The sequence below is a fragment of the Oryzias latipes genome, chromosome 21, assembly GCF_053564925.1.
Source record: "Oryzias latipes strain Hd-rR chromosome 21, Olatipes_Hd-rR_3.1".
Classification (NCBI taxonomy): domain Eukaryota; kingdom Metazoa; phylum Chordata; class Actinopteri; order Beloniformes; family Adrianichthyidae; genus Oryzias; species Oryzias latipes.
Genome location: NC_136257.1, coordinates 2,835,436 through 2,858,896, shown reverse-complemented (window position 1 = coordinate 2,858,896; position 23,461 = coordinate 2,835,436). Strand labels below are relative to the sequence as shown.

Sequence of the window (23,461 nt, the reverse complement as noted above, 5' to 3'; positions counted from 1 at the left end):
CTGTAACTTGGGTGTTACATCAGTCCAGCCGTGAGTTTGACAGAGTAGGGGGGGAAAAAAATAATTTCTGATCCCTTGGATGCGCATCCAGCTTCCAGCTGTTGAATTATTCTCGCGCCCCCGTCAGGCTTCTGCAGGGTCAGCAGAAGCCTGCCAATGCCTTCATCAAAGGCAGGTGAGTTTGAGCAGGGTTGGATTGGAAAAACACAGGACGGTGTTCCCAGAGGACCAGGGCCTGTAAATGAAGCTGTTTCCGTGTTATGGAGGTTTTCCGCCAACACAAAGTTGACCCTTTGAGACAAATCTATGATGTTAGACTTTAGGCTGTTACGTGTGTCATTAGCGTGTCATTAGTCTCCACAGGGGTCTCCTGGTGCTCAGTGGTAAACAGCCCGAGTGCCTCAGGGGTGGTCTAGCTACAGCCAGTCGGAACACAGATAATTATGACCCAGAGGCCACGGTCAGGTGGACTTATGGGATGTTTACAGATTTGAGTCTTTGGTGCCTTTGCATCTTGGAACTGGGTAATGTGCAATTTAGAAACCTTTTAAATTAAGTTGTTAATACAGCAACAGAGTTTCCAACTGTGTCCTCAGAGAACCATTAACTAAGATCAGTTGGTCCTCAAACTTCTGTTTCTGACTGCTCACTTTAACTTAGTCCTGACCTCCAAAAGCAAAATTCTAAAAAGAATTGAGCAAATAGGGCAGAACAGAAAACAACTGTAAATTTCTAATTAATTAATTGTATTTACAGACCAGCAGCAAACAATATTTGCAAAACAGAAGACCAGACATGTTCTTGCATTTTATGATGGATGACAAATGTGAAGATAATTGAGATTAAACCTCTGTTTCTGACTATTTCTTTATTCAAATTGTGATGAAACAGGGGAAGACGAAAAAATGCTGTTTGAAAATTGAATCAGTCGTGACACAGCAAAGTACCCTGCTCTGCTCCATTCTGATGCATTATAATCTATACATACAGTGAGCAGCAGCTGGTCTCCTGAACATCCAGATGTTGCAGTAGGATTTAATATGCAACACAACTGTGCTGTTAGTGTTTCTGTTTTGCAGTTTTTTTGGCCTGCCGCTCTAGAAAAAGTCAACCCTGCTGTGTGTTGTGTACTGGTCCGTACCGCTGCAAGTCCCCCTCATACATGGACAGTTTTATAAGTGAGGAAATTTGGTTTTAAGGCGTCTTTAGAACACGCCACCAAACATCTACTTGTAGATTTATAGTCAATTTGTGGACTCAATATGTTACAAAGTAGTGAGTTAAAAGTCCATTACGTAAAGAACGGTTGTCACAAAGACGGGGGGATAAATGTGGGTATTTGCTCTGAGTGTGTCTTTGTGGTTGGCTAAAAGAAGCAAAGGGTTAAGAGGCTTTGTGATCCATAGAAGTACTTAGAATGAGTGAGAGAGGCAGGAGAGGTTCAAACAAGAAAACAACCCAAAAGCAGCTGCAGAAAGAAATATGCATAGGAGAAGAACTTAGAAAAAGAAACAGACTGGATAAGAAGAGTATATGTTAAAAATACAAACAGAAGACAATAGGAAAACAGCGACTTCTGGGGGGAGGGGTTTGTAGATTAATCCGGGTTTAGAAGGGATTAATGTCAGGTTTGGTTTGGTAGTAAACTCACATCCATGTCAGTCACTTTTGGCTCCTGCTGACGGACTCACACTGCTGATTCACCTCGCTCAGAGGTCTGACAGTGAGCCATCGCTACAGACCAAACTGGACCACAGTGGAAGGAGGTGAGTTCCTCTTCTGGGTTGGGCTGTGTGGAAACAGACTAGGATTTGTAGGTGTGCGAAAAACAAAACAAAGGCTAGACTAACAAACAGTTGTTGAGCGTTGTTTTCTGAGTTTAAATAACACATTCTGAGTGGACGCTCAGCTACTTTGTTCATTGACACCCCTCTTTCCCATGTGAGATTGTGTAGGTGTCTTTTTCCTTCATTCATCTTCCAAACCCTTTTTTTTTTTGTCTCTTTCGGGGTCACGGGGCTGCCGGAGCCTATCCCGGCCCCTCGTGGGTGAAGGCATCCTGGACAGGTCTCCAGTCTGTCGCAGGGCCACAATCACACACCCATGCACTCTCACATTCACACGGAGGGATAATTTAGAGCACAGGTGACTTTTTATAGCCTGTAATTTAAGCTCTTCCTGGAATTGTAACGGAAAGACGGAAGCGGGGCAAAGATTAGATGCCAGCACTACAAATCTGCATGCAGTGACCTGCTGCAGTATGACTCAAGGTGGAAATTAGGGCTTTCTGTTTAAAACGTCATTTCATGTCTTTTGGTTTTTCAGTCACTGTGTGTTTAAATGTGGGCTGTGTGCATTACTGAAAAGTCTGTCGGGACTGTCTAACTCCAGTCCTTGATAACTGGGATCCTGCTGATAATTCCGGATGTGTTTTTCCAAAATACAGATGTAAGGCCAGCATGTCACTAGCTCTGGAAGATGACTTTGAAGTTTGTTGCTTATTAGAATAGAATAAAAAGCCTTTATTGTCATTATGAATGGTATGATGAAACTCATGAAGAGTTGTCTTTAAAGCGGGCAGGCAGTACAGACATAAAATTAAAATGAAAAGCAGGCAAAAAAGTGTGCAGTAATCAAAGGAATAAATGTGCAGGAATCTGGTGACTTGCAGTGTAAAACTGGGATTCAGTTTTTGGACAGAAACTGTCCCTGAGTCTTTTTGTTCTTGCCGGTACGGCCCTTTAGTGTCTGCCAAAGGCAGCAGATTGAAGAGGTGGAGACCGGGGTGAACGTGGTCCTTCAGGCTCTGTTCAGGAGTTGTAGGTGGGGCTTGTTGTAGGCAGTGGGTGTTGGTCACTTTCTGCAGTCTTTTCCTGTCAGCCTCTGTGCTGCTGGAGAGCCAAACTGAGACGGGATAAGTCAGCATGCTCTGGATGGTGGAGCAACGACGGCAATCAGCAGGTTTGGGCGGAGTCGCTTCTTCCTGAGTACCCTCAGGAAGTGTAGCCGCTGCCGAGCCTTTTTAAGGCAGGGCGGGGGGTGTCGGTTATCTAGGAGACATCTGCATACATGTGGACTCCGAGAAATGTAAAGGACTCCGCTCGCTCCACCTCTTCATTATTGATGTGCGATGGAGCATGGGCATCTCTGTTCCGCAGGTAATCCAGGATGAGTTCCCTAGTCTTGGAGATGTTCAGAGCCAGGTCTTCAAATGCACTCCGCTCTCCAAGTTTCAGGACTTAATACCTGCAGGGTGTCTCGATCCCCTCAGTTATCAGCTTCACCACTGTTATGTCACTGAAGAAGTCAATACGCTACTTAATTAGGGACATAAACAATAGTAAGTTTATATTAAGTGTAGGTGAGATGTTTGACAAATGAAAGCATTGAGTGCAGAAGGGAAGGTAATCAGGGATGACATTTAGCTGCAATGACACCAGCCAGAGGGAGAAAGAGAGTTCCAAAGGCCTCCAGCAGCTTTTATGCCCTCTGGAGAACCGGCCAGGTCCACCCAGCCGGATTCAACTCCACCTCCACCCAAGCCTGCTGCACAGAAAGGAAAATCAGACACTCACAATCAACACAGGCCCCAAGGATGGTAGGAAGAGAGACCCCGGCCATCAAAATGGGGCCCACCACAGGGTCTACAGAGAAGCAAGAAGAGTCAGGTCACATCGAGTGAAGAAAATACATAACACTAAGATTTTCCCAAAAAAGAAATAACCATATTTAAAAGCACCTGTTAAAAGCCCCACTCCAGCCATCTTCCCAGTGGTCTAATAATTATAATTATGCCGTTTTTAGCTAAAATTTTTAAAACCTGAGTCGTTTCCTAGAACATAGTTCTGCAGGAGTACATTAGAAATGCACCTCTGAGTAGTGAATTTGTGCTAATATCCCATCATTCCTTTGTTTACACTCTCTCCCACTAGCTAACAGCCCCTCACAACCCTCAGTGAACATTAGCAGGGCAACAAAAATGGTGAGCGACATTGGAACTATACGGCTGTACAGTGTTGACCAGATTCCAGCTCCGACGAGGAAAATGATTGGGATGAAGAAACGCTTAGAAATGCAATTTGAGACTTGTGATCTGTCTGGAACACAACAGGTGCAGCAATAGACTGCAGATGTACAAAGATGTTCCAAGATGTTCATCGGCTAGCTTGTGTTCATCAGACTGCTCCTGATCCCAGAGAACATGCAGAAAAAACAGCCTACCAACCCGGAGAGCAGTTAGAGCAGATGCATCACTGTTGGGGGGCAGGGGACCAAACAATGATAGTTTCAGCTTTCAGACGGTCAGTTAGCGGTGCCACAACTTCTGAAAAAACTATGTGGATAACCCACAAGCTCAAGAAAAAGCTGTTTCTTTGCTCCAAGGACAGGATGACAGGCACTGGAATTGAAGCTCTACCAGATGGATAGTACTGTCCCACCATCCCACTTACACATGACACAACTCCCACTTTGCAAGGTTAATGGTCAGGTGTCCTGCTGCCAAGTGATAGAACAGAGAAGCAATGTGTTCACCTTATCACGTCTCTAAATAGACTACAGCTCCATCCAAATACACCGGGGGTGTCCAAACTTTTTATAAAGAAGAACCTTCAACTTCAAAGGAACGTAAAGCTGCTGTTTGCAGACAAAACCAGGAGTTTTCCTCCAAATGTGGTTGACAGTTGTTCTCACGTAGCAGAAGCCTTAATGTCCAGCGACTGACTTCTGAATGTTTCGCACGCAGATAATAAAGATGCAGACACGGTGGATTCATGTTTATTATCATATTTAGAAAATATAATATGAAACAAAATATGAAAAATAGTTTTGCCCTGAAAGATGATCTAAATTCTCAGTGTTATAATGGTCTTCTGTGGAAATAAAACTGTAATTTTTTGTAATTGAAGTATTTACAAATCAGAAAAAACTTCCACAAATCAACAACTTTGTTTCGTTGAATCCTTGTCATTTGTAAGAAATCAATTAAAAAAATGTTTTTATATTTTTTTACGCTAAATGTTAAATGTTACGCTAAATATTATTTGAAATGTTAAACACAAACTTTGTCCCTGTTCAGACCGGTCTGTAAAACATTGTCTGAAAATTAACCGATCTGTGTGCAGAAAAAGGTTGAGATGTTTTTATTTTAGATGATAAAATTCTGTCTCGATTCCATTTTTAATTTTGGAATAAAATTCAGCCCAGAGTCAAAAAGTTCACCCAAGTTTCTCACAAAGTGAGAAAAAGTCAAACTCTGGAGACGTTTTGTTCTACCATCCACCACAATGATGACAACGCACTTTTGTGGAGCCCAGAAAACATTAGCAGGGAAACTTGCTGTCACTCAAACACTCACTTTATTTAGGGCAGTTTTCACAGTCAATCTGGCCACATGTTCATTTGTTCAAGCAGCTGTCGTTGGCTCTGACAGAACCCCCCCACCGACCGTCTGCTCTGGTTAAAGCCAGCAGACATACGACAAACATGAGGCCGTCGTTAATTAAGACAGAGAGCCAAAAACCGGCTCATTTTCTACATGAGGTCACTTTCACTGAGTCCCACTCACAGAAACAAAAAGCAAATGCTGCGATGCACAAGTATTCTGTTATCAGTACCTAGGTGTTACATAACTGCTGTCATATTTTTACTTCATTTTAAAATATAAAATTGAAATTAACATGAGGACAAATATGGTTACTGCTTATTGCATATTTTGTATTAAAAAAAAAAGGGCAGAAAATATAGGAAACATGATACCATAACATTACTGAAGGACTTCAGTACAAGTTATGGATTAAATTGACGGAATGCTTTTTTTAATTTGAGTTGTTTAAAGCATCATCTGGTTTAGAGATTTATTTTATTTTACTTTTACAATCTAACAGTGTAACGGATGAGAAAAGACCTTTTTGTCTGAAGTCAGATATGCATTTAATCCACATTGGCTGCTTGACACTGATAATCTCTTTTTACTCTGAGCTCTTAATGTAGCCTTTATGTTTAACAAATATTAAATCCATAGCTAATCTAAATTTAAATATCTTTTTCTACAGAATAAAATCTAAATGATGGCTCTAAGTGTAAACATTAATTTTCATTTCATTTGATTTCTTCACAGTGGGAGTTCCTTTTCCGTCCTCTTCAGTGGTTTGGACGTCTGGCATGAGACAAACTATGGAAGATGGTGAGGATGAACAGGCCATGCTGGTTTATGAACCCCTGTGAGGACGGTGAAACCACCTCCATACTGATGGTTTGATCCACATCAGGTTTATCTGCTGTTTTCAGCTAGTCTGCTTTTGTGGCAGAAGTCAACACTGATCTGAGGTTTGGTGCAGACCAACCAAAGAACCTAAGATAACACAATGTCCCCTACCCGTACAAAAGAGATGCTCAATCCCTCCTTCAGCCTGACTGCACCTTCATTAAAATAATAACTGTCCAGTTTGAGTTCATTCTGAAAATGTTTTGCCGTCCGAAACTCCAGATTGTCCTCTTTGGTCAGTCGACGTGTTTTATTTGTTGTCGTTGGAAACCACTTTGTCTTTCAAAGATAATCTTACCATCATTGGCTGCATTTCTTTTTTATTGTCTCAGTATTTTAGAGTCACGACCAGTAAAGTGTCTCTGCTGTAAATTGTTAGTTTTCTGTTTTTGTCAAACATGATGGATGATAAACATAAGTAAATAAATAGTTAAACAGATTTTAATAAACATTTTAAGTGAAAGAATCTCTGTCTCCAAATACAGTGGGTTCTTTATAACAGCTCACCTGTACATTTTCAAATTCTTGTAATTAAAAAAATTATTTTCTTTTCCATATGGAAACCCAGAACATTATTGGTAAATTATGATAATACAGGGAACCTCTGTTATACACCCTAACTGTCCTTTGACTTGTCCTGCGTTCTTGCAGGTGTCACTGAGGTTCTGTCCAGCGTGGTGGAGGACATCGGTGAAGCCGTTACCAGAAACATCAATGGTGCTCAGATTCTGCATGAGCTACTGAGTGCACCATGGCTGCACGCCCTGTTGAAGGTACCTGGTCTGAAAGTGGAATAGAAATCTTGCTAGACTTTATATCTCCTAACTGTTCACATGTTCATCCCCCTCTCAGATTTATGAGTGCCTGATCCAGTTCCAGAAGATTAAACCGAACCCCTTTCTGCCTTATGCCTCAGGACTCTCCTATGAGGTTGGTAAACATGCAACAATGGAAGTGAAGAACAGCTGGTCAGGAGGACGGATCCCTCAAAAACAGTTAGATGTAAAGTTAAATGCTGTCTTCATAATAAATATAGTAGGACAAATACACCAGTTTAAAAGGACAAACACTTTTAAAGCGACCTTAGCTAAACCGGGACAGTTTCTGTAAGTTCTGGAACTGGCCTCCCCTGCTGCAGAGAAGATACTGATGGCTCCGTCCTGGTGTTGGTTGGTTCAGCTCTGGAGTTTTAAAAGGCTCCCTGTGTTTACACATTTACACTGCTGAGAGATTGGGATGTTGTTTTGTCATCTTATAATGCCGTTACTGTGTGCTGGACGTTCAGAATCAAAAGTGTTGGTTCTGTTGGAGTCCATTAGACCCGCTGGGGCCAAAGCTCCATTCCTGATTGCAGAAATCTTTTTTCTTTAAAAATTTGGTTTACAGTGCAGCTGCAACCAGGTTGATGTGCATAAGGGTCAATAAAAGGTCATCACACTGTGAGCTAATGATTACTAATTGTGAGGTTAGACTCTAAAAATGAAAGGAAGCAAACTCAAACTCAAGCTTAACAGCTCAAATCCCACCTGGGAGTTTCTACCTAAAGTGTGTCTTGGTGAGTTTTAACAAACATTTTCACAAAGCATTTGTGTGTCTTCTTGCTTGTTCTTTAGATTTTGACTGTAATACAAAGAGCTCCTCATCCATCTCCTGAAGCCAGAGAGCTTTTTGGCCTCCTCAGTTCACCTCACATGCAGGTCTGAGATTAGGGTTTTTTAGAAACGTGTGAAAGTCCTGTTGGATGTTTTGTCACATCTTTTTCTTCACTGCATCCCTCAGGCTCTTCTGTCGTCACATGACAGTGTGGCACAGGCAGATTACCTTCCTGTTCTACCTCCACTGCCCGACGAGTTACCTGAAGATGAAGAGGCCATGAGGATCGTTTGTCTCGTGAAAAACAACCAGCCGCTGGTGAGACCAGAATTTAATCACTGCGCTAGATTTATGGTTCTTCCTCAAGATTCCTCCCTTAGTTGGAGCCATTATATATTGTAGACATACATCTTTATTGCTTGCTTTTGTCCTTTCATCCTCCAAAATGTGGTTCATGATTCCAGACCTAATTAAAAGACCAGCAAAGATTCATGTCAGTTTTGCTGTCTATCACACTTGTAACAATTAGAGTCCCACCAGTAAAACCCAAAAAACCAACACAAAAAATGAGACATTTTTACGTTTGCTCTGAATACACAAGACAATTTAATTGATTCAGTTGGAAAAGTCTTGGAAAAGTTTTTCTGTTTCTCTGTTACATGCATAATTTATTTGAGTTATGACCTAATAAGCTCGCTCTATCAAATTTGATGTACATATTTTTTAAAAGATTTTCCTGAAATACAAATAAGGAAATCTTAAGTAATAATGTAATTTTATTGTTTATCATTTCTATCTGTTAATCCAGTCTTGTTAAATGCGTATCGCTGCAATCAGATGTGATCAATGAAAGGAGGTTAAATGTCATTTGACAGATAATTTCTTTTAGCTATAAATCTAGTGGTAACGTCTTTGTACTTTTGTTAAAAGATTGAACTTCTTCAAACCATTAAGTGTGACCAAAACCTGCAGGGAATAAACAAAAGTTTCTCCGGTTATAATGTAAACATCTTTTGGTGTTGAGGTTACTTTTTGAAGTCCCACTCTGATGAAAATTCCTTTGGTGTTTTCAAGATGAACCGTTTTTTGATGATGAAGGGCATTGAGAAAAATAAGCTTAAAATTGCATTTCTGAACATCTTTTCATTAAAATTGTTGTAAATCAGGATAAGGTTAAAAAAAGGTAATTTGAAAAAGAGCACATTCCCTCAAAGCTCTATTCTGATGCATCTACGTCTTTGTTTTCCTCGTCTGAGCTGCAATTTGGATCTAAACTGTGCGGCTGGATAGCTGCAATATTGATCTCTATGGTTGTTGCACCGCTAAAGGTTAGGTGGAGGGTGAGAGGGGCTGTAAGCATGTAAACAGAGCAATCTCATCAAAAGGGTGAAGTGGGGGGGGGTCCTCAGTGCCAGCCACAATTTTCTGCAGAAACTATGTCATGGAAAACGACACAGGCTTTTAATTTGCCTTCAAAAAAGCATAATCCTGATTAAAAGACCATTGAGAACGCTTTGAATATTGATAAAAAATGATCAGATTGGGGCTTTAACCACTATTTTTCTTATTCAAGAAAAAAATATAGTTTAAAGAATTTCAACTCTTCGGTCTATTAGCCCCAATGTTGACAGCAACCAGACAGAACCTGTGACCTGCTGCATGTCTCCAACTTGGCTTCTGTTTTAAGAAGAACTTTTTTGTTTTTTCAATGTTTTTTTTCATGATCAAATCACTAGTTTAACTTTTTTATTCACCAAGACAACATCTGAGCACAGAAGTATTGGTCACGGCCTGGGAGGTCTTCATAGCAGCTGGAACAGCCTTCATTGTGTCCCACTGGAGCAGCCTGCCTCTACAAAGAGGGCGTGGTCACGGGAGGATCTTAGAAGGACTGAGATGGAAGCCAAGCATCTGTCCCATCCTAAAAGAATGCAGCTTCAGGGCTTTGTTACCCACTGTGAGATGTCGGGAAACTTCAGTTTCTGTCCACCAAACACTGTGCTCTGGAAGCAAAGACTCAACCGGTCAGATCCAGCGGTCTTTAGTCCCAACACTCTACCCGGTAAGAGGAAGACAGAGTTCACATCCAGTTGTGTGACTGAAGAGCCAATCCATCGACATCTTTCAGCCTGAACGTTTTCCTTTTTTCTCCATTTATACTTTCCTTGAGACCATTTCTGTCACGTTTTATTCACACAACCAAACAAAACTTACTTCATTTGTTGTGTTTCTTTCCTCTCCTCCTCATCTTTGCCACCAGTTACATCCTTCATCTTATTGTTACTTGGCTCTGATTTATGAATTTTCACGTTTTCTTGATTTTTTTTGACCCGTATCTTTTTATTTTTATATTCTCTCCTTCTTTCTGCTGATTCTTTGTCAGAGAGATCCAAACCAAAGAGGGGGGGAGAAGCTTCAACTAACAGTGATGACTATGCTTACCCGCCTCCCCCAATCCCACTTTATAGTCAAAGTCTCCCCAACTCTCCCCTCTTGTACAAAAAGAGAGGTACAGGTGGTCACTTGAGGGACGCTCCCACCCTCAACATGGCCTCTGCAAAGGTGCACACCGCCCCTGTCAGCCCCACACCTCAGTGTCCCAAGGAGCAGCTGAAGATTCGCACGTGTCCCCTTTCCACCAGCCATTATGGATTTAAAGCTGGATCTCACAACAAATACCAAGAGGAGTTTTTAAATCCTTCAACTCTCCACCAGTACAGCCATCCACCGTACAACGGATGCAAAGCTCAGCCAATACAGACACAAAAGGGGAACCAGGACACAAAGTCTCACCAACCTGGAGCTCAGCTCAACAAACAGTGCAGTGTGGAAGAGCTCAGATCCACCGTTCAGACTGTGGTCAGTACCATTGAGCATAGCAGTCAGGACGTCCGCCAGCTTGGTCAAAAGATGGTGGCTGCAACGGAGATGATTGCTGACAGCGTGGAGGAGAATGCCCAGGCAGTCAATGTGCTCGCTGAGGTGGTGGAGAAGCTTCAGGGGATCATCGTGGCCAAAAAGCAGCACAGAGCGTCTGGCTCAACTAGAGCAAAACAGAATCCTCCCACTCCTCCCCCAAGAGTCTCCTCGCTGTCTCCAAAAGTGGTTCGAAAGCCTCCCACTCCTTATCCCATTTCGCCTTCACAGCTTTCTTCTTGCTCTTCTTCTTCATCGGTCAGTTCTGGATCAGAGGACTTTGGAGGGTCTCAGAGTCAGCATCAACAGAACAAAAGCCATGGAGTGACTCAGAGAGCAGGAGGTTGTGGAAGTAACGGACATGTTTGGTTTGACAACGGAACGGTTTCAAGAGCTCACATGGAGGAGCAACAGGAGCCCAGGAGTACAGGCTGCTTACAAACCATGAAGAGGAGGAAGAAGAAGTAACTGGAATTAGTTCTCTCTCCTTTCTGGATTAGCAGTGGACATTGGGCATTTAGGGATCTTAATATCAAAATATGAATTTTTCTCAATTACTCAGGTGTTTGACTTAACAAATATACACAAGATTTTTTAAGACTTTGTGGAGAACCGTCTTGAAAACCAAATGACCTGAAGGAATTGACACAAACTATAGGTATGATTAATAAATTACTTTATGCCCTTCCCATTTCATTCACTTGTGCTTAAAGAAAGATCACGTTTTCCCACTCCTAGTTTAACTGTGTGCATCCACTGATAGTGGCCTGGGACCATTTTGTGTGGAGTTTGCATGTTCTTGTTGGTTTTCTCCAGGCACTCCACCTTCCTGTCACAGATCAAAAACATGCTTCATTGGTTCACTACTGATTCTAAATTGTCCCTAGGTGTGCATGTGTGTTTCCATGCGTGATTGTGGGTCTGCAACAGACTGCTGACCTGCCCAGGGAGTCCAACTGCTGGGTTAGATCTCAGCAGGTTCAGACGATGGATGGATGGATGAAAGGGTTAACAGACTTACAGACTTTGGGAAAGAGGTGGAGAGGTGTGTGCATCAGGTTGGAACAGGTGGAGGAGGAGGGTTTCAGGAGTGATGTGTGTCTAAAAAGGGAAAAAGGAAAGGTGTAGAAGACTGATGAGACTGATGCCAGATTGTTGGTTTAGAGCCTCTGATGCAGACACAGGAGGCAGATATGAAGATGTTGAAGTTCTTTTTGGGAGTAACCAGGATGGATACGAACAGGAATGAATCCATCAGAGGAACAGATCATGGTAGATGTTCTGGAGATAAATGCAGGGAAGCAGATGGAGAGGATTTGGACTCGTTGAGAGGAGGAACAGTGATGATGTTGGAAAAAAGGATGCTAGGGTTGGACCATGAAAGAGGAAGTTCATGGATAAAGAGGAAGACATGAGGGTGTTTGGTGAGAGGGAGGATGAAGAGGGTAGGAATAGATCGAGACAAATGATTTGCTGTGACGATCCCTAAATTGAGTAGCAAAAAAGGAAAAACATCTTTCTTTTCTTTTTAGAGTTGCAACATTATGCAAGAAAAAAAAAGCAAATCAGTCAAATATGAAAGCAATAATCAGCCAAACTTTTACCAGAAGAATGTATCTATAGTGAAGCAACACTTGAGGCCGGCCGAGGTGAACTTTATTGCATTTCAGTGACACGGTATCGATGATTTCATCTGGAATAATTATTCCTAGTTTGTCTGTTAGCATTAGCTTGGTTAATGTGTTGTTTGTCTGGACGTTCAGCTGTGAATGGAAACTGCTGCATTTTCCATCTGTCCTTTTCCCTCAAATTTACTTCTACAAGTCCTTGTTAAGAGCAGCCACTCACACAGATGGTTTTCAGGGAGCAACAATAAGGAGAGACGAGGAGACGGGAGAGATCTACATCGCCCGGGTCATTCATGGCGGACTGGCCGACCGCAGTGGTGAGAAAAACCCCCAGGTGGTCATGTGCATTAAGATGCTTTGTGGTTTTTGTGACTTGACCTTTGCTTTCGTCAGGACTTCTGCACCCTGGTGACCTGATTGTAGAGGTGAATGGGAACCCTGTGGTGGGTCTGGACCCAGCAAAAGTCATCCGAATACTAGTATGTACTTAAACTTTATCTGCTCTGATGTCACCAGAACAGACAGACGGCTTGATCCAAATACAGCAGGTTCATTAGCTCAGCTGAAAGTCCACAAAGCTAAATCAGGGTCAAGCAGGCGGGGGTCAATAACGGGCATGAGATCATCAGAGGAAAGACAGGAGTAGTCAGGATCCAGGGGAGAGTCGGGGCAGGCAGCAGACAAACAGAGTCAGAAACCGGGTCAGGAGACAGGAGATCAGGTCCAGATCAAACGCTCTGTATTTGAGTGGCACAAACACTACTTCGCACTGATCTTGACTCAGTGCAGGGCTTAAGTATGCTGTGGTTGATTGAATGAATGAGTCAGGTGGGCGGCATCCAGGAAGTGTGTGCTGGGGTTGCTGGGAGCTGTAGTGTGGTTAGAACTCTGGGAACGGCTCCTAACGGGGACCAAAGGGGAGACAGAGTTCTGACTTCTGTCATCAGAACTTTTATGTGTAATATAATCTCCCTGAATATCTTCTGATTATTTAGTTTCAAATAACAGAACAGCTAGCGCCTGAATGGTTTGTTCCATGTTCAGAAAGTATCAGGCATATGCAGTTTATATAAAGAAAATCACAAATAAAGGGGAACGCTAAAGTGAAGTTGATTTAAGTTAAGAAAACCATTTCTCAACCAAAACGTTTGCTTCTTTACATTGTTTTTCTTTTAAAAGGTATAACTTATACTTCCAAGCTTGTATTATTTTTTGTCATTGTACTATAGTATAAATGCAGAATAAAAGGGAGATACTTCCCATTAAATTGAAGAAAAACACAGACACATTTAATAGGGTTCTACTATTTCCAAAAGCCTCAGAAGTTCAGAGGTAACTTTCTCATTTTGGGTCACACCTTAGTTAAGAATGTTTTTCTTAAAAAAGGAAGGAAAAAAAACTAAACCATTAAAAAAATTAGCTGTTTTTACTTCTAACTTGCATGTATTTATTGTTTTAAAGCATTTTTTGACTCACAGTTGTGTATTTTTATGACATATTCCCCTTTTAGTTCTATGATGACTATTTGCTTTTCTACCCATCAGCTTAGTTAAGATCAGGTTTTGGCTTCATTGTTCTGTGCAGTGAAGTTCCTGTTGTTTACAGGGTTTTTCTTTTTCATTCCTTCTCCCTGATGGTGTGTTCTTTTCCAAGAAGAAGTACATTACTTTCTGGAACTCTCTTTTGCCATTTCAGACTAATTCTACAGGCACAATCCTGTTTAAAGTCATCCCTAATTCCACTCAGGCCAGCAGCAACCAGAAACCGGTAAGAAATGCTCCCATCTCTTCATTTAGCTCACAGACAACTGCATGAAGAACTTTGACAGAAAACGAACCTGGTGATTCCTGCGAGCAATCAGAGATGTGTGCTTCTTTCTCACATTAAGTTATGATGTTCTGGGCCATTTACTGAAGAAAGATGTTGGACTTCTGTTCCTTCTTATCCTTTGAGCTGAACATTAAAATAAACAATGACAAAATATGTTTATGTCATAAAACTTTAATCGACGAAACAAAGAAAAGTAAAAGATGGAGATGGACAAATAAGCATAAGTGACCATCAGGCTGCTTCTCACTGTAACATGTCTGTGAGTTCCAAAGAATCTTTTTGGCCGTGACATTTCATGTTAAGTCAGCTGGATAGTTCCTGTCAGAAACCAGCAGTCAATGGTAATTTAAGGAAATGCATTGTGTGAATTTTGAAGTTTATATACTGCATATTTATACATATAGATATAAAGTTTTTGTTAAATAGGTTTGAAATGGGCAAAAACCTGCAGCACTTTTACGATTTAACATTTTATTCACAAGAGAAATAAAACATAAAAAGATTCTTTTTAATGGCACTGCACCATTTTGAGCAGGAACTTGTCCTCACAAGAGCTTTTAATCTGATGATCCTTCATTCCCAGGAAGTCTTCAGTGTATTTCTAGAAAAACACAAGTCAACTTCATGCCAGGATGCAAAAGTCTTTACAGACTCAGTTATCTTCTCAACCATTCCACACATTTTACCTTAACATGAGTTCTGTTTTCTAAGCTTGGAAATTATTATTTTTGCCCACAGAAGCTCAGTGAACATCGATCCAATCCAGTTAAATAGTGTGACTCTGGTATGGACTGGCGACCCGCCCAGTCCTTTACAGGGTCTACCCACTTTTGCCCAACGAAAGCTGGGTTAGGCTCCAGCAACCCTGTGACGCCAAAGCGGATTCAGAAAATGGGGGGATGAATGCTTACAAATGCCTCCTTAGATCCCATTATGACTACTATTGCTCAAATATAAGGAATTTGAACCAAAGCTTAGTTTACTGTGTTAAAAGTTAGCAAAGTCTTGCTTTATTAGAGACAAACAGGTCAGAACAATATATTATATAAATACATAAAAAAACACTGATCTGGTGCCAGGATGATTTTAGTTTTATCCTATAGATAGAGTCAGTTCTTCCTCTCTTACCATCATCAAAAAAAAACTTAAACAATGTTTTCTTATTCCATTTCACATGGAAGCTGTGTATTTTTTTCTACTTCTCCCAAAACTCCTTTTCCTGTAGGTGTACATGAGGGCCATGGTGGACTACTGTCCCCGGAGGGACTCCTCCATCCCATGTCCAGATGCAGGCATGTCCTTCAGCAGAGGAGACCTGCTGGAGGTGGTGGACCAGACCGACGCGCAGTGGTGGCAGGCCAGGAAGCTGCCCTGTGGAGCCTCCTTTGCTCGTCTGATTCCCTCTGCGAGCACGCTGAAAAGGTGGCGAAAACATAAAGACGCGCTTGTCTTCAAGCCTTTGAGGAGTCGAGCTCCTTCGTCATTCATAACCGATGGCAACAGAAAGTTTTACCCTCAGAAATAAAACTGTCCTGCAGAGCACACTAACAGCCACCAGGGGGTGCAGGAGTTCCAAAAACTGAGAGTCAGAGGCCTTTTTTCAATCAGATTTTTTGTAACAAATCTGAAGCATTTATACATTTAAAATGAAAACACTTTGATCTAATGCATCCGGCAATACTGAACTGGAGAAGTGTGAGAGGCTTTTTGACCCCTCCACTGTCATTTTGGAATTGGAAAGAACATTATGATATAAAAACTTAGTTTTTTTTATTTTCAGTTCTGTTAAAACAGAACACAAAGGAAACCTTTAATTAGAGAACTGTAGTTATTTGATGTGTTTACATTCTTACATGGCTATAACTTTGTGTTTCTGTTTGTCTGCAGTAAACAGAGAGAGCACTGGTGGTGTCAACCGCTACACACTCATACCTGCATGAGACCCCGTAAGGACTCCTCTAGTTTTTCATTTATGATGAAGATTCAAAACTTCCAGGCCAAACCTGAATCCTTCCCCTATTACTACGATCCCCCCCCCCCCCCCCCCCCACACACACATTTAGCCCTCCAAAGGGAAAGATATGAAAAAGAGCGACCTCTAATTCGGGCGTCACTCCCACTCGATGACGTCAATAGTCGCCGGTCATCCATAGTAGCATGTAGCTGCTAGCGCTCTGAAAATACAGAACATCAGTTTTATAACTTTTATTGGTTATGCTAAAATAAAATGTCATGACTTACAGTCGAATGTAAACGTCTGTACTTCAGAGGACACCCACATGGAGAAATACGGTAGTCTTCCGCGGCTCGGCACAACACGGATCACCGTTTTCCCCTTAAAAAACAAGTTTGGACACCATTAGCCCTTCAAATGCCCCCACAAATGGCGGGGGGGGGGGGGGGGGTAGTAGGGAGGAGCTTTAGGGTTAGAGCGAGAATTCAGATTCAGCCTAACTCAGTTCCATTTGGCTGTATCTGTCGTGTTTCTGTTTCCTCTTTTTTTGTTTGCAACGATTGTACCATTTATTTTAGAAATACTTAACTAAATCCTTATAACGTCAGTATTTGTATAAAACTGCATTGAAATATATAAACATAAATATGGTTTAGATGAAAAAAAATCAGCTTTATTGAGACTTTTCAGTTATAAGTTCATGTGTGTTAATAATCCAACACTGTAAGCAACACTTTTTGGGGCGGTCGTGGTGCAGTGGTAGGGCGGTCGACCCATGATCGTAAGCCATAACCATTGGTTCGATTCCCGCCTTGTACGCCCAGTCGAAGTGTCCTTGGGCAAGACACTGAACCCCACCTTGCCTCTGGTGGGAGGCGGGCGCCTGTGTTTGGCAGCGGAGCCGCCAACAGCGTGTGAATGTGTGTGTGAATGTGTGTGACTGTAAAGCGCTTTGTCCTTGTAGGAAGAAAGGCGCTATATAAGTATAAGTATACGCCATTTACTTTTTGTTCAGTTTAGTTAAATTTTCTTTAGCTTTAGCTTTTCTTTAGGTCATATGAATCCAAACAGTTTTTCAGTACCTCAGTACTTTTCTCACCAGTTACTTTTTTCCTTTTTCTCAAGTCATTTTCTGGATAATTGAACACTATTTTTGGATTCTCCACCCACCTCTGATCATTCATGACTGTGTAGATGAGTCATTAGCAGGATAAAGCAGCAGTAGTTGCCCTCATCTTTCTGGTCTTCATCTTTTTTGGAGAGAAACATTGAATGATCATTGATCATGAATGATCAATGATCATTCATGATCAATGATCATGAATGATCAATGATTGATCGTGGCCACCTCACAGGTTCTTGTTCACCTTTCAGCCCGTCCAACCAATCAGCTTATAACTTATTTGCACAGGTCGTTTAGCAGAGAGTTGTATGCCAGGTTTTTGCAACCATTTTTTACAAAGGAAGCCCCGCCCACTCCCACCCAGTGTCACATCCACTCGTTTGGCCAAGGCTCAAATACAGGTTTTTATTGCTCCAGATGAACATTAACCAAAGCTGATACTACAATTAAACAATAGATCAATCAATCAGCCCACCAATCAATTAGTCATTCAGTAAATATATTAGATCAATGCATTTGGTTCCAAAACTCATTCACAGTTGCTCAAAGTCCTGCACAGAACCAGAACTGTAAAAACATAAATAAATACATTAATAAAACTAAGAAAAATCCCATCTCAGCTTAAGAACAACAATAAAAGTTAAAAACACAAATACAGTTAACAATAAACTCAAATGTTAACAGGTTTAGCTAGAGTGGTCAGGAGGAAGAGCTCCTGCGTGAGGAGATGAAGCAGATCTGGGATTTAAAATGATCTAAATAAGATCAGAAGCTCAAATCTGTGGAAGCAACCTTATCCTCAGTGTTGGTGCCATGACTGAGAACTACTTTTCAATTTGTTCCGTTGTTTTGTGCAAACACACAGATCCAACAGTGTACAGGTGAGCGTTGTGCAAGCGTTAAGATAGAACAGACATGGTATCATGCTCTGGAACAGGTGTGTTGGTGCTGATGGGTTCAAACAGCTCAGAGAGGCAGTTTGAAGAACAGATCTGACATTTTCAAGTATTAGCTCTGAGAAATGTGTGTTGAATGTGAGAATGAAGGCGCCTGCGAGTCAGAAGCCTCTTTAACGGCTGCTTCCTCCCTGCATGCCGTCCTCAGTGACGCTGGCTGCCAACGGTGAGTGGAACCACTGCTGCAGATCTGCAGCTCATCTAACAGACATTTAACACAGTCCAGGTCTTCCTTCGTTTGCAAATCATTTCTATCAAACTGGGGGAAAAATGCTTTATGAATATTTAAGGCCCACCAAGCTCTAAGAGAACCTTTGTACTCTGCAAAATCTGAATTTTAGGAACGTAAAGAGACTCTTGTGAAAAAATATACACAGTATATCAGTGGTTTTCAAACTGTGGGGCATGCCTCCCTGGGGGGGCCCCGAGTTACCCGGTGGGACAAGGCTGGGAAGTAAGAAAAACATGTCTGACTTACTAGAATTTTTTTTTCAATCAGAATTCTTGCTAAGACTGTTTTTCCTTTCAAAATGATGAAGACCTGTTTTTACAGGGTCTGCATTTTCTGAGCATTTGGCTCAGATGCGGTTAAACTTGTGACATTTGCAGACTGAACTCTCTGATTTATCTGGCTTTTTTCCTCCTCCTCTAGAAAATGAGCCGACATCCGGCGACGACAAAAGCACGACAGCAGGTGAGGCTCTGTGTGTTACGGGGCTAAAACCCATAGACTGTGTGCCAGAGGCTAACAGCATCATTTTGTCTTTCTCCACAGAAGTGGACAACGATCAATACATTAAAATTGGTAGGTAAGTCTGTTCAGATTTATAGCACAGCTTTTTAATACAGAAATGAAATTATTGTGAACATTATTATGAGTGCACATCTTCTCCTCTCACGTGATTCGATGCTCCTCTTGATACATGGTCCACAAATGGATAACTAAAAGATTCAACACGTTTGTGTCCAATTGCACTACTGAAATAGATGCAATGTGGATATTTATTGTTCATTTGGTGTTTAAAACTATCAATGAAAATCACTTTGAATAGAGAAATTGAATTTTTTAATGAATCAACAAAAATCACGTTTGCTTCAGACATTCAAACCTGCAAGGCAGTAAAAACAGTCAACAGGAAGAAAAACAGATTCTTTGCCTCCAGATTGATTCTATATTTTTTGACCAACAGGATCTTGTTTGTAATTATGGTTTTCAAATGATGCTGCTGTAACTCTCTGTGTTCGATCCATTTTTTGTTGCCTATATCTTCTGTATCCCAAATTATTATGTAGCTTCATAAAACAAATATGTAAAATTTTACAATTTCTTAGTCTAAAATGAAAACTAACAAAATGTTAAAAAGTCATGTTTGATTTAAATACATTTTAATAATTTCAATTTATTTTCTTTCTTTTTGTGTATTTTGGTTTTAAACTAAAGGTATGTAAGGTTTAGAAATTAAAAATAAAACTTAGTTTTAATTTTATCTAATTTTTTAATTTTTGGAATCAATAAATGACTTATTTCCTGTGTGACCTTGTCGTTCTTCCTGCATTTGGCAGAACTGCTTCTTAGCTTCTTAGCTGAGCTTTTGTGTCTCTGCTTTGCTTCAGATGAGGCCGACTCTGACTTTACGGAGGGCATCTATTTGGGTGAGGAGGATCCATGTTTGACCCGCAGAAATCACGTATGATCCCACGAACAAACACATGAACAGGACTGTCCCATCAGCTGGTTTCCGTCGGAGTTTCCATGTCTGGAAAAGAACATCCTACAAGAGAAGGAGGCAGTCCTGCTCCTCCTGCTCCCCCAACAGCAGCGCCTTGGCCACGCCCTATGAGGAGGTTGTACTGTACCAGCGCCCCCCGCAGGAAAACCACCGCCTCATCATGCTAGTGGGTAAGACAGTTGTGTTTGTGAGAATTAATTTCTTGTTTTTACTTTTTGTTCCAAAGCAGAATTCATTTTTGAAGGAAAAATATTAAAGAAATCAATATTGAATCAATTGAAGTTGAATTTGAAGTTGGATCAGATTTTCCCTCTGAATCCAATCCTCTGACTGAGCTGTGACTCCATCAGTTCAGGGCTGAGAGGATTTTTTTGGGGGGATTTTTTTGTGGTTGCTGTCTGTTCTTACGGCTGGCATCAAATCAAAGCAGAAGAGTCCGACGGATTTGTTTTTGTTTTTTGCATTTATCTATTGAAGCTGCAGACCAGTTCCTGTGTTTGTCTGTGACCGTGTTTCGTCCACACACAGGTGCTTCAGGGGTGGGAGTGAACAAGCTGAGAAAGAGACTCATCAAGCTGAACCCCTCCACCTTCCAGGGACCTGTACCACGTATGTGCAAACCACTGATCTTTACTCACAAGTTTGTTTTTATGACTCCTAAAAGATGTTTAGTAAAAGTTATGAATGATTTTGTTTATTTTCTGAGGAATCCATGTGCTTTTCTTCAATGTGATCTAGTACAGCTGTGCTTTTGAAAGATTTTGTGATAACAATCCAAAATAAATCTTCATAAAACAGGGAATCACATCAAAATCCATAGTCAACTGTTGTCAGTAGAAAAATGATATTTGTATCGGTAAACATCACACATAGAATCGTATAAACTTTAAACCAAAACTTCTACATTTGCTGCACAGAAGTCAAAATAGCCTTTAAGGATGAAATGAGAATCCTTCCAGAAATGAAGAGAACAATGAGGAAATTATTTCTCTTTAAACATGTAAACGTGTCTGATTAACCCAAGAAACAACAGAAATCTTCAAACCATCATGATGGAGACTCTTCTAGAGAACTGATCATTACTGAAACAATGATGTTTCTGCTTCTGTCATGAAGTGTTTTTTAGGACCAGAGTTTAGGAGACCAAAGGCATGACGTAGAAACGTCTTAAAATAAAAACTGAAACTTCAATACGGAAAACCAAAGTACTGAAGATGAGAAATAATTGTGTAAAAAGAGAGAAGGATGATCTGACCCTCATGGACTCTGTAGGACAGAGGTCTCCAACCTTTTTCAGGCCACAGACCGGTTAATTGTGGGCGATGTCAAATTCATAAATGTTTCTTTTACAAGTTTACATAAACCAGAAACAACTTCATTTGATTGAATCTTCATTCTCTGTGAAATGTTTTCAACTGCTTTAGACTTTGACATTCAAGGGAAGATCTTTCCTTTAACGTCAAAGTGGATGCTGACAACCGGACGCTAACTTCGGCTGCATCCGACTTTTAAGGTGTGATGCATAAATAAAGCAAAATAAAAAGACAAAATCGTGGTTAAACTGGTATTTTCTGGATATAATAATAAACATGATATAATAATAAACATGTGTCTGCGTTTTGATCATCTGTGTGTGGCAAACATTCAGAAGTCAGTCGCCGTGAGAAAATTGGCTCTGTCAGTTAGTTTTGGGAGGGGGGGGGGTCTTTTTTTTCTAAATCATTTGTATATTGGTCTCTTTGTATCCTCCATCTTTTCATGATGACACCTTATGCCTTCGCTGCTGTTCTGCAATCCTCTGCCTTAGTTTAACCCAATCGTCCGTGCCTTCTCTTCTCTTCTCTTTTCTTCCATTCTCGTGTATTCTTCTGCTGAACGCTTTAGATACGACTCGGCCAATGAGAGAAGGGGAGCAGATGGGCAGAGAGTACCACTTTGTTACCAAGGAGCTGTTTGAGTATATGGTCTGCAATAACAGGTCCTGTTCATTTCAATTAAGAAGGAATTCTTTCTGTTCATTTTTCCAATGGTATCATCTTAACGTCTGAAATGATTCAACACTCAGGTTTGTGGAATATGGAGAGAATAAAGGCCACCTCTATGGAACCAGCTTCGATAGTATTGATGAAGTCCTCAAACATGGAAGGATGTGCATAGTTGATGCTGAGTCTCATGTATGTTCAGTTGCAGAACCAGTCGACTCTTTTACTGCTACACCTTTTTTGCTTGATGTTCATTTTTGTTTTTTGTTTTCAGAGTATTCCACTTTTACGAACAAGGAAGCTGAAGCCGTTTGTGATCTTCATTAAACCCCCGAGCCCAGAGAGACTGAGACAAACCCGCAGAAACGCCACCATCATGGTTAATGACACGGTCAACAGAGCTTTCACTGTGAGTGCAGCATTTGAAAACACTTAGAACCAACAGAACAGACGGAACTCATGAATTCTACTAGACATAAAATCTAGAAGGAGATTTTCTGTAAATTCTCTCATTTATTTTGATTTTTTTTAATTTAGTTTCTTGTATGTTGTTGGTTTTCTTAATTCCTTTAGTTTAGTTATTTATGGTATTTTATCATAGAAGAAACTCTCCTTCATAGTGATTATTTCTTATTTTATGTAATAAACTTCATCCAAAAAAATGTACAAATCAAAGAGCAGACTGTTGGTACTATGACAGGACAGTGACCGTCCCGCTCTTCTTCCCCTTCAGGAGGAAGACTTTGTGGAGTTGGAGGAAGTTTCTCGGCTGATTGAGGCTAAATACAAACAGTTTTTTGACAGTATTCTGGTGAACGACGGCCTCCAGGACGCCTGCATGAAGCTCTGCTCCGTCATCCATCAGGCTCAAAACGAGCCGCAGTGGATTCCTGTTAGCTGGATCCTTCAACAGGAAGAGTGATGAAGAAACTGGGAAAGAAATGAAAGTGGATCTGCTAAAATAGTAAAATATTAAAGAGTGAGAACTTTAACTTAATGTTGGGATGAAATGTGAACAGATGGAAGAAAAAAAGGAAGGTAATAGATTGCAAAAAACTGTAAACGAATGAGGAAAGCATTAAAAACAGACACGTATCTGTTACATTTTGAAAATAACTGAACTGAACATATTAAGATCATTTGATATATTATTAAAAAACTTAAGTTACAATTAAGCATAGCATATTTTTGTCAAAGAATAAAAATCACTTAATTAACCTTACACTGAAAAAAGAGAAGTAAAGCCTGAAGGAACAAATCTCACTGACTGACACATTCTGCATCTTAACATGAGCTTTAAAGAGTTTGCTATGAGTTAGCATGATCAGATGGTTTCACACTACGGTGTGTCTAGAACTTGTGTTTGATTGCTGTGTCTGATTTATGCCGCATACACTTGACTAGACAATTGTGTTTTCATGTAACACAATAAATCAGTGACAAACGCTTTTGTGGTCATTTATAGATATTTTAGCACTTTGACA

The 23,461-nt window shown here is 40.8% G+C and overlaps 1 protein-coding gene across 3 annotated transcripts; it reads left to right on the top strand.

The window, feature by feature from the left end:
• The first annotated feature begins 1,637 nt into the window (after nt 1–1,637).
• LOC101163445 (MAGUK p55 subfamily member 4-like) lies at nt 1,638–23,196 on the top strand. 3 transcript variants are annotated; one of them, XM_011489190.4, is made up of 21 exons: nt 1,638–1,766; nt 6,119–6,184; nt 6,917–7,038; nt 7,118–7,195; nt 7,879–7,962; nt 8,045–8,176; nt 12,638–12,719; nt 12,796–12,881; nt 14,098–14,169; nt 15,458–15,654; nt 16,120–16,178; nt 18,414–18,431; nt 18,918–18,959; nt 19,041–19,070; nt 19,880–19,918; nt 19,998–20,165; nt 20,524–20,604; nt 21,880–21,973; nt 22,061–22,169; nt 22,252–22,386; nt 22,711–23,196. In XM_011489190.4, the coding sequence occupies exons 2-21, from the start codon at nt 6,163–6,165 to the stop codon at nt 22,897–22,899; spliced, it is 1,839 nt and encodes a 612-aa protein (XP_011487492.1). In that variant the 5' UTR covers nt 1,638–1,766; nt 6,119–6,162; the 3' UTR covers nt 22,900–23,196. The 3 variants fall into 3 exon arrangements, 2 of the variants coding, with proteins under 2 accessions (XP_011487492.1, XP_011487491.1); XM_011489189.3 differs by lacking the exon at nt 18,414–18,431; XR_002292815.3 differs by lacking the exons at nt 18,414–18,431; nt 21,880–21,973; nt 22,061–22,169; nt 22,252–22,386; nt 22,711–23,196 and adding exons at nt 9,617–9,920; nt 10,242–11,432 and having other exon boundaries at nt 19,041–19,074.
• The last annotated feature ends 265 nt before the right edge of the window (nt 23,197–23,461 follow it).

Bases quoted from the DNA above. Each gene is read 5' to 3' on its own strand.
- LOC101163445 (XM_011489190.4), top strand. From the start codon at position 6,163: ATGAGACAAACTATGGAAGATG. The intron at 7,039-7,117 runs GTACCTGGTCTG...TCCCCCTCTCAG, and splicing joins GGCTGCACGCCCTGTTGAAG to ATTTATGAGTGCCTGATCCA. The intron at 20,605-21,879 runs GTATGTGCAAAC...TGAACGCTTTAG, and splicing joins CTTCCAGGGACCTGTACCAC to ATACGACTCGGCCAATGAGA.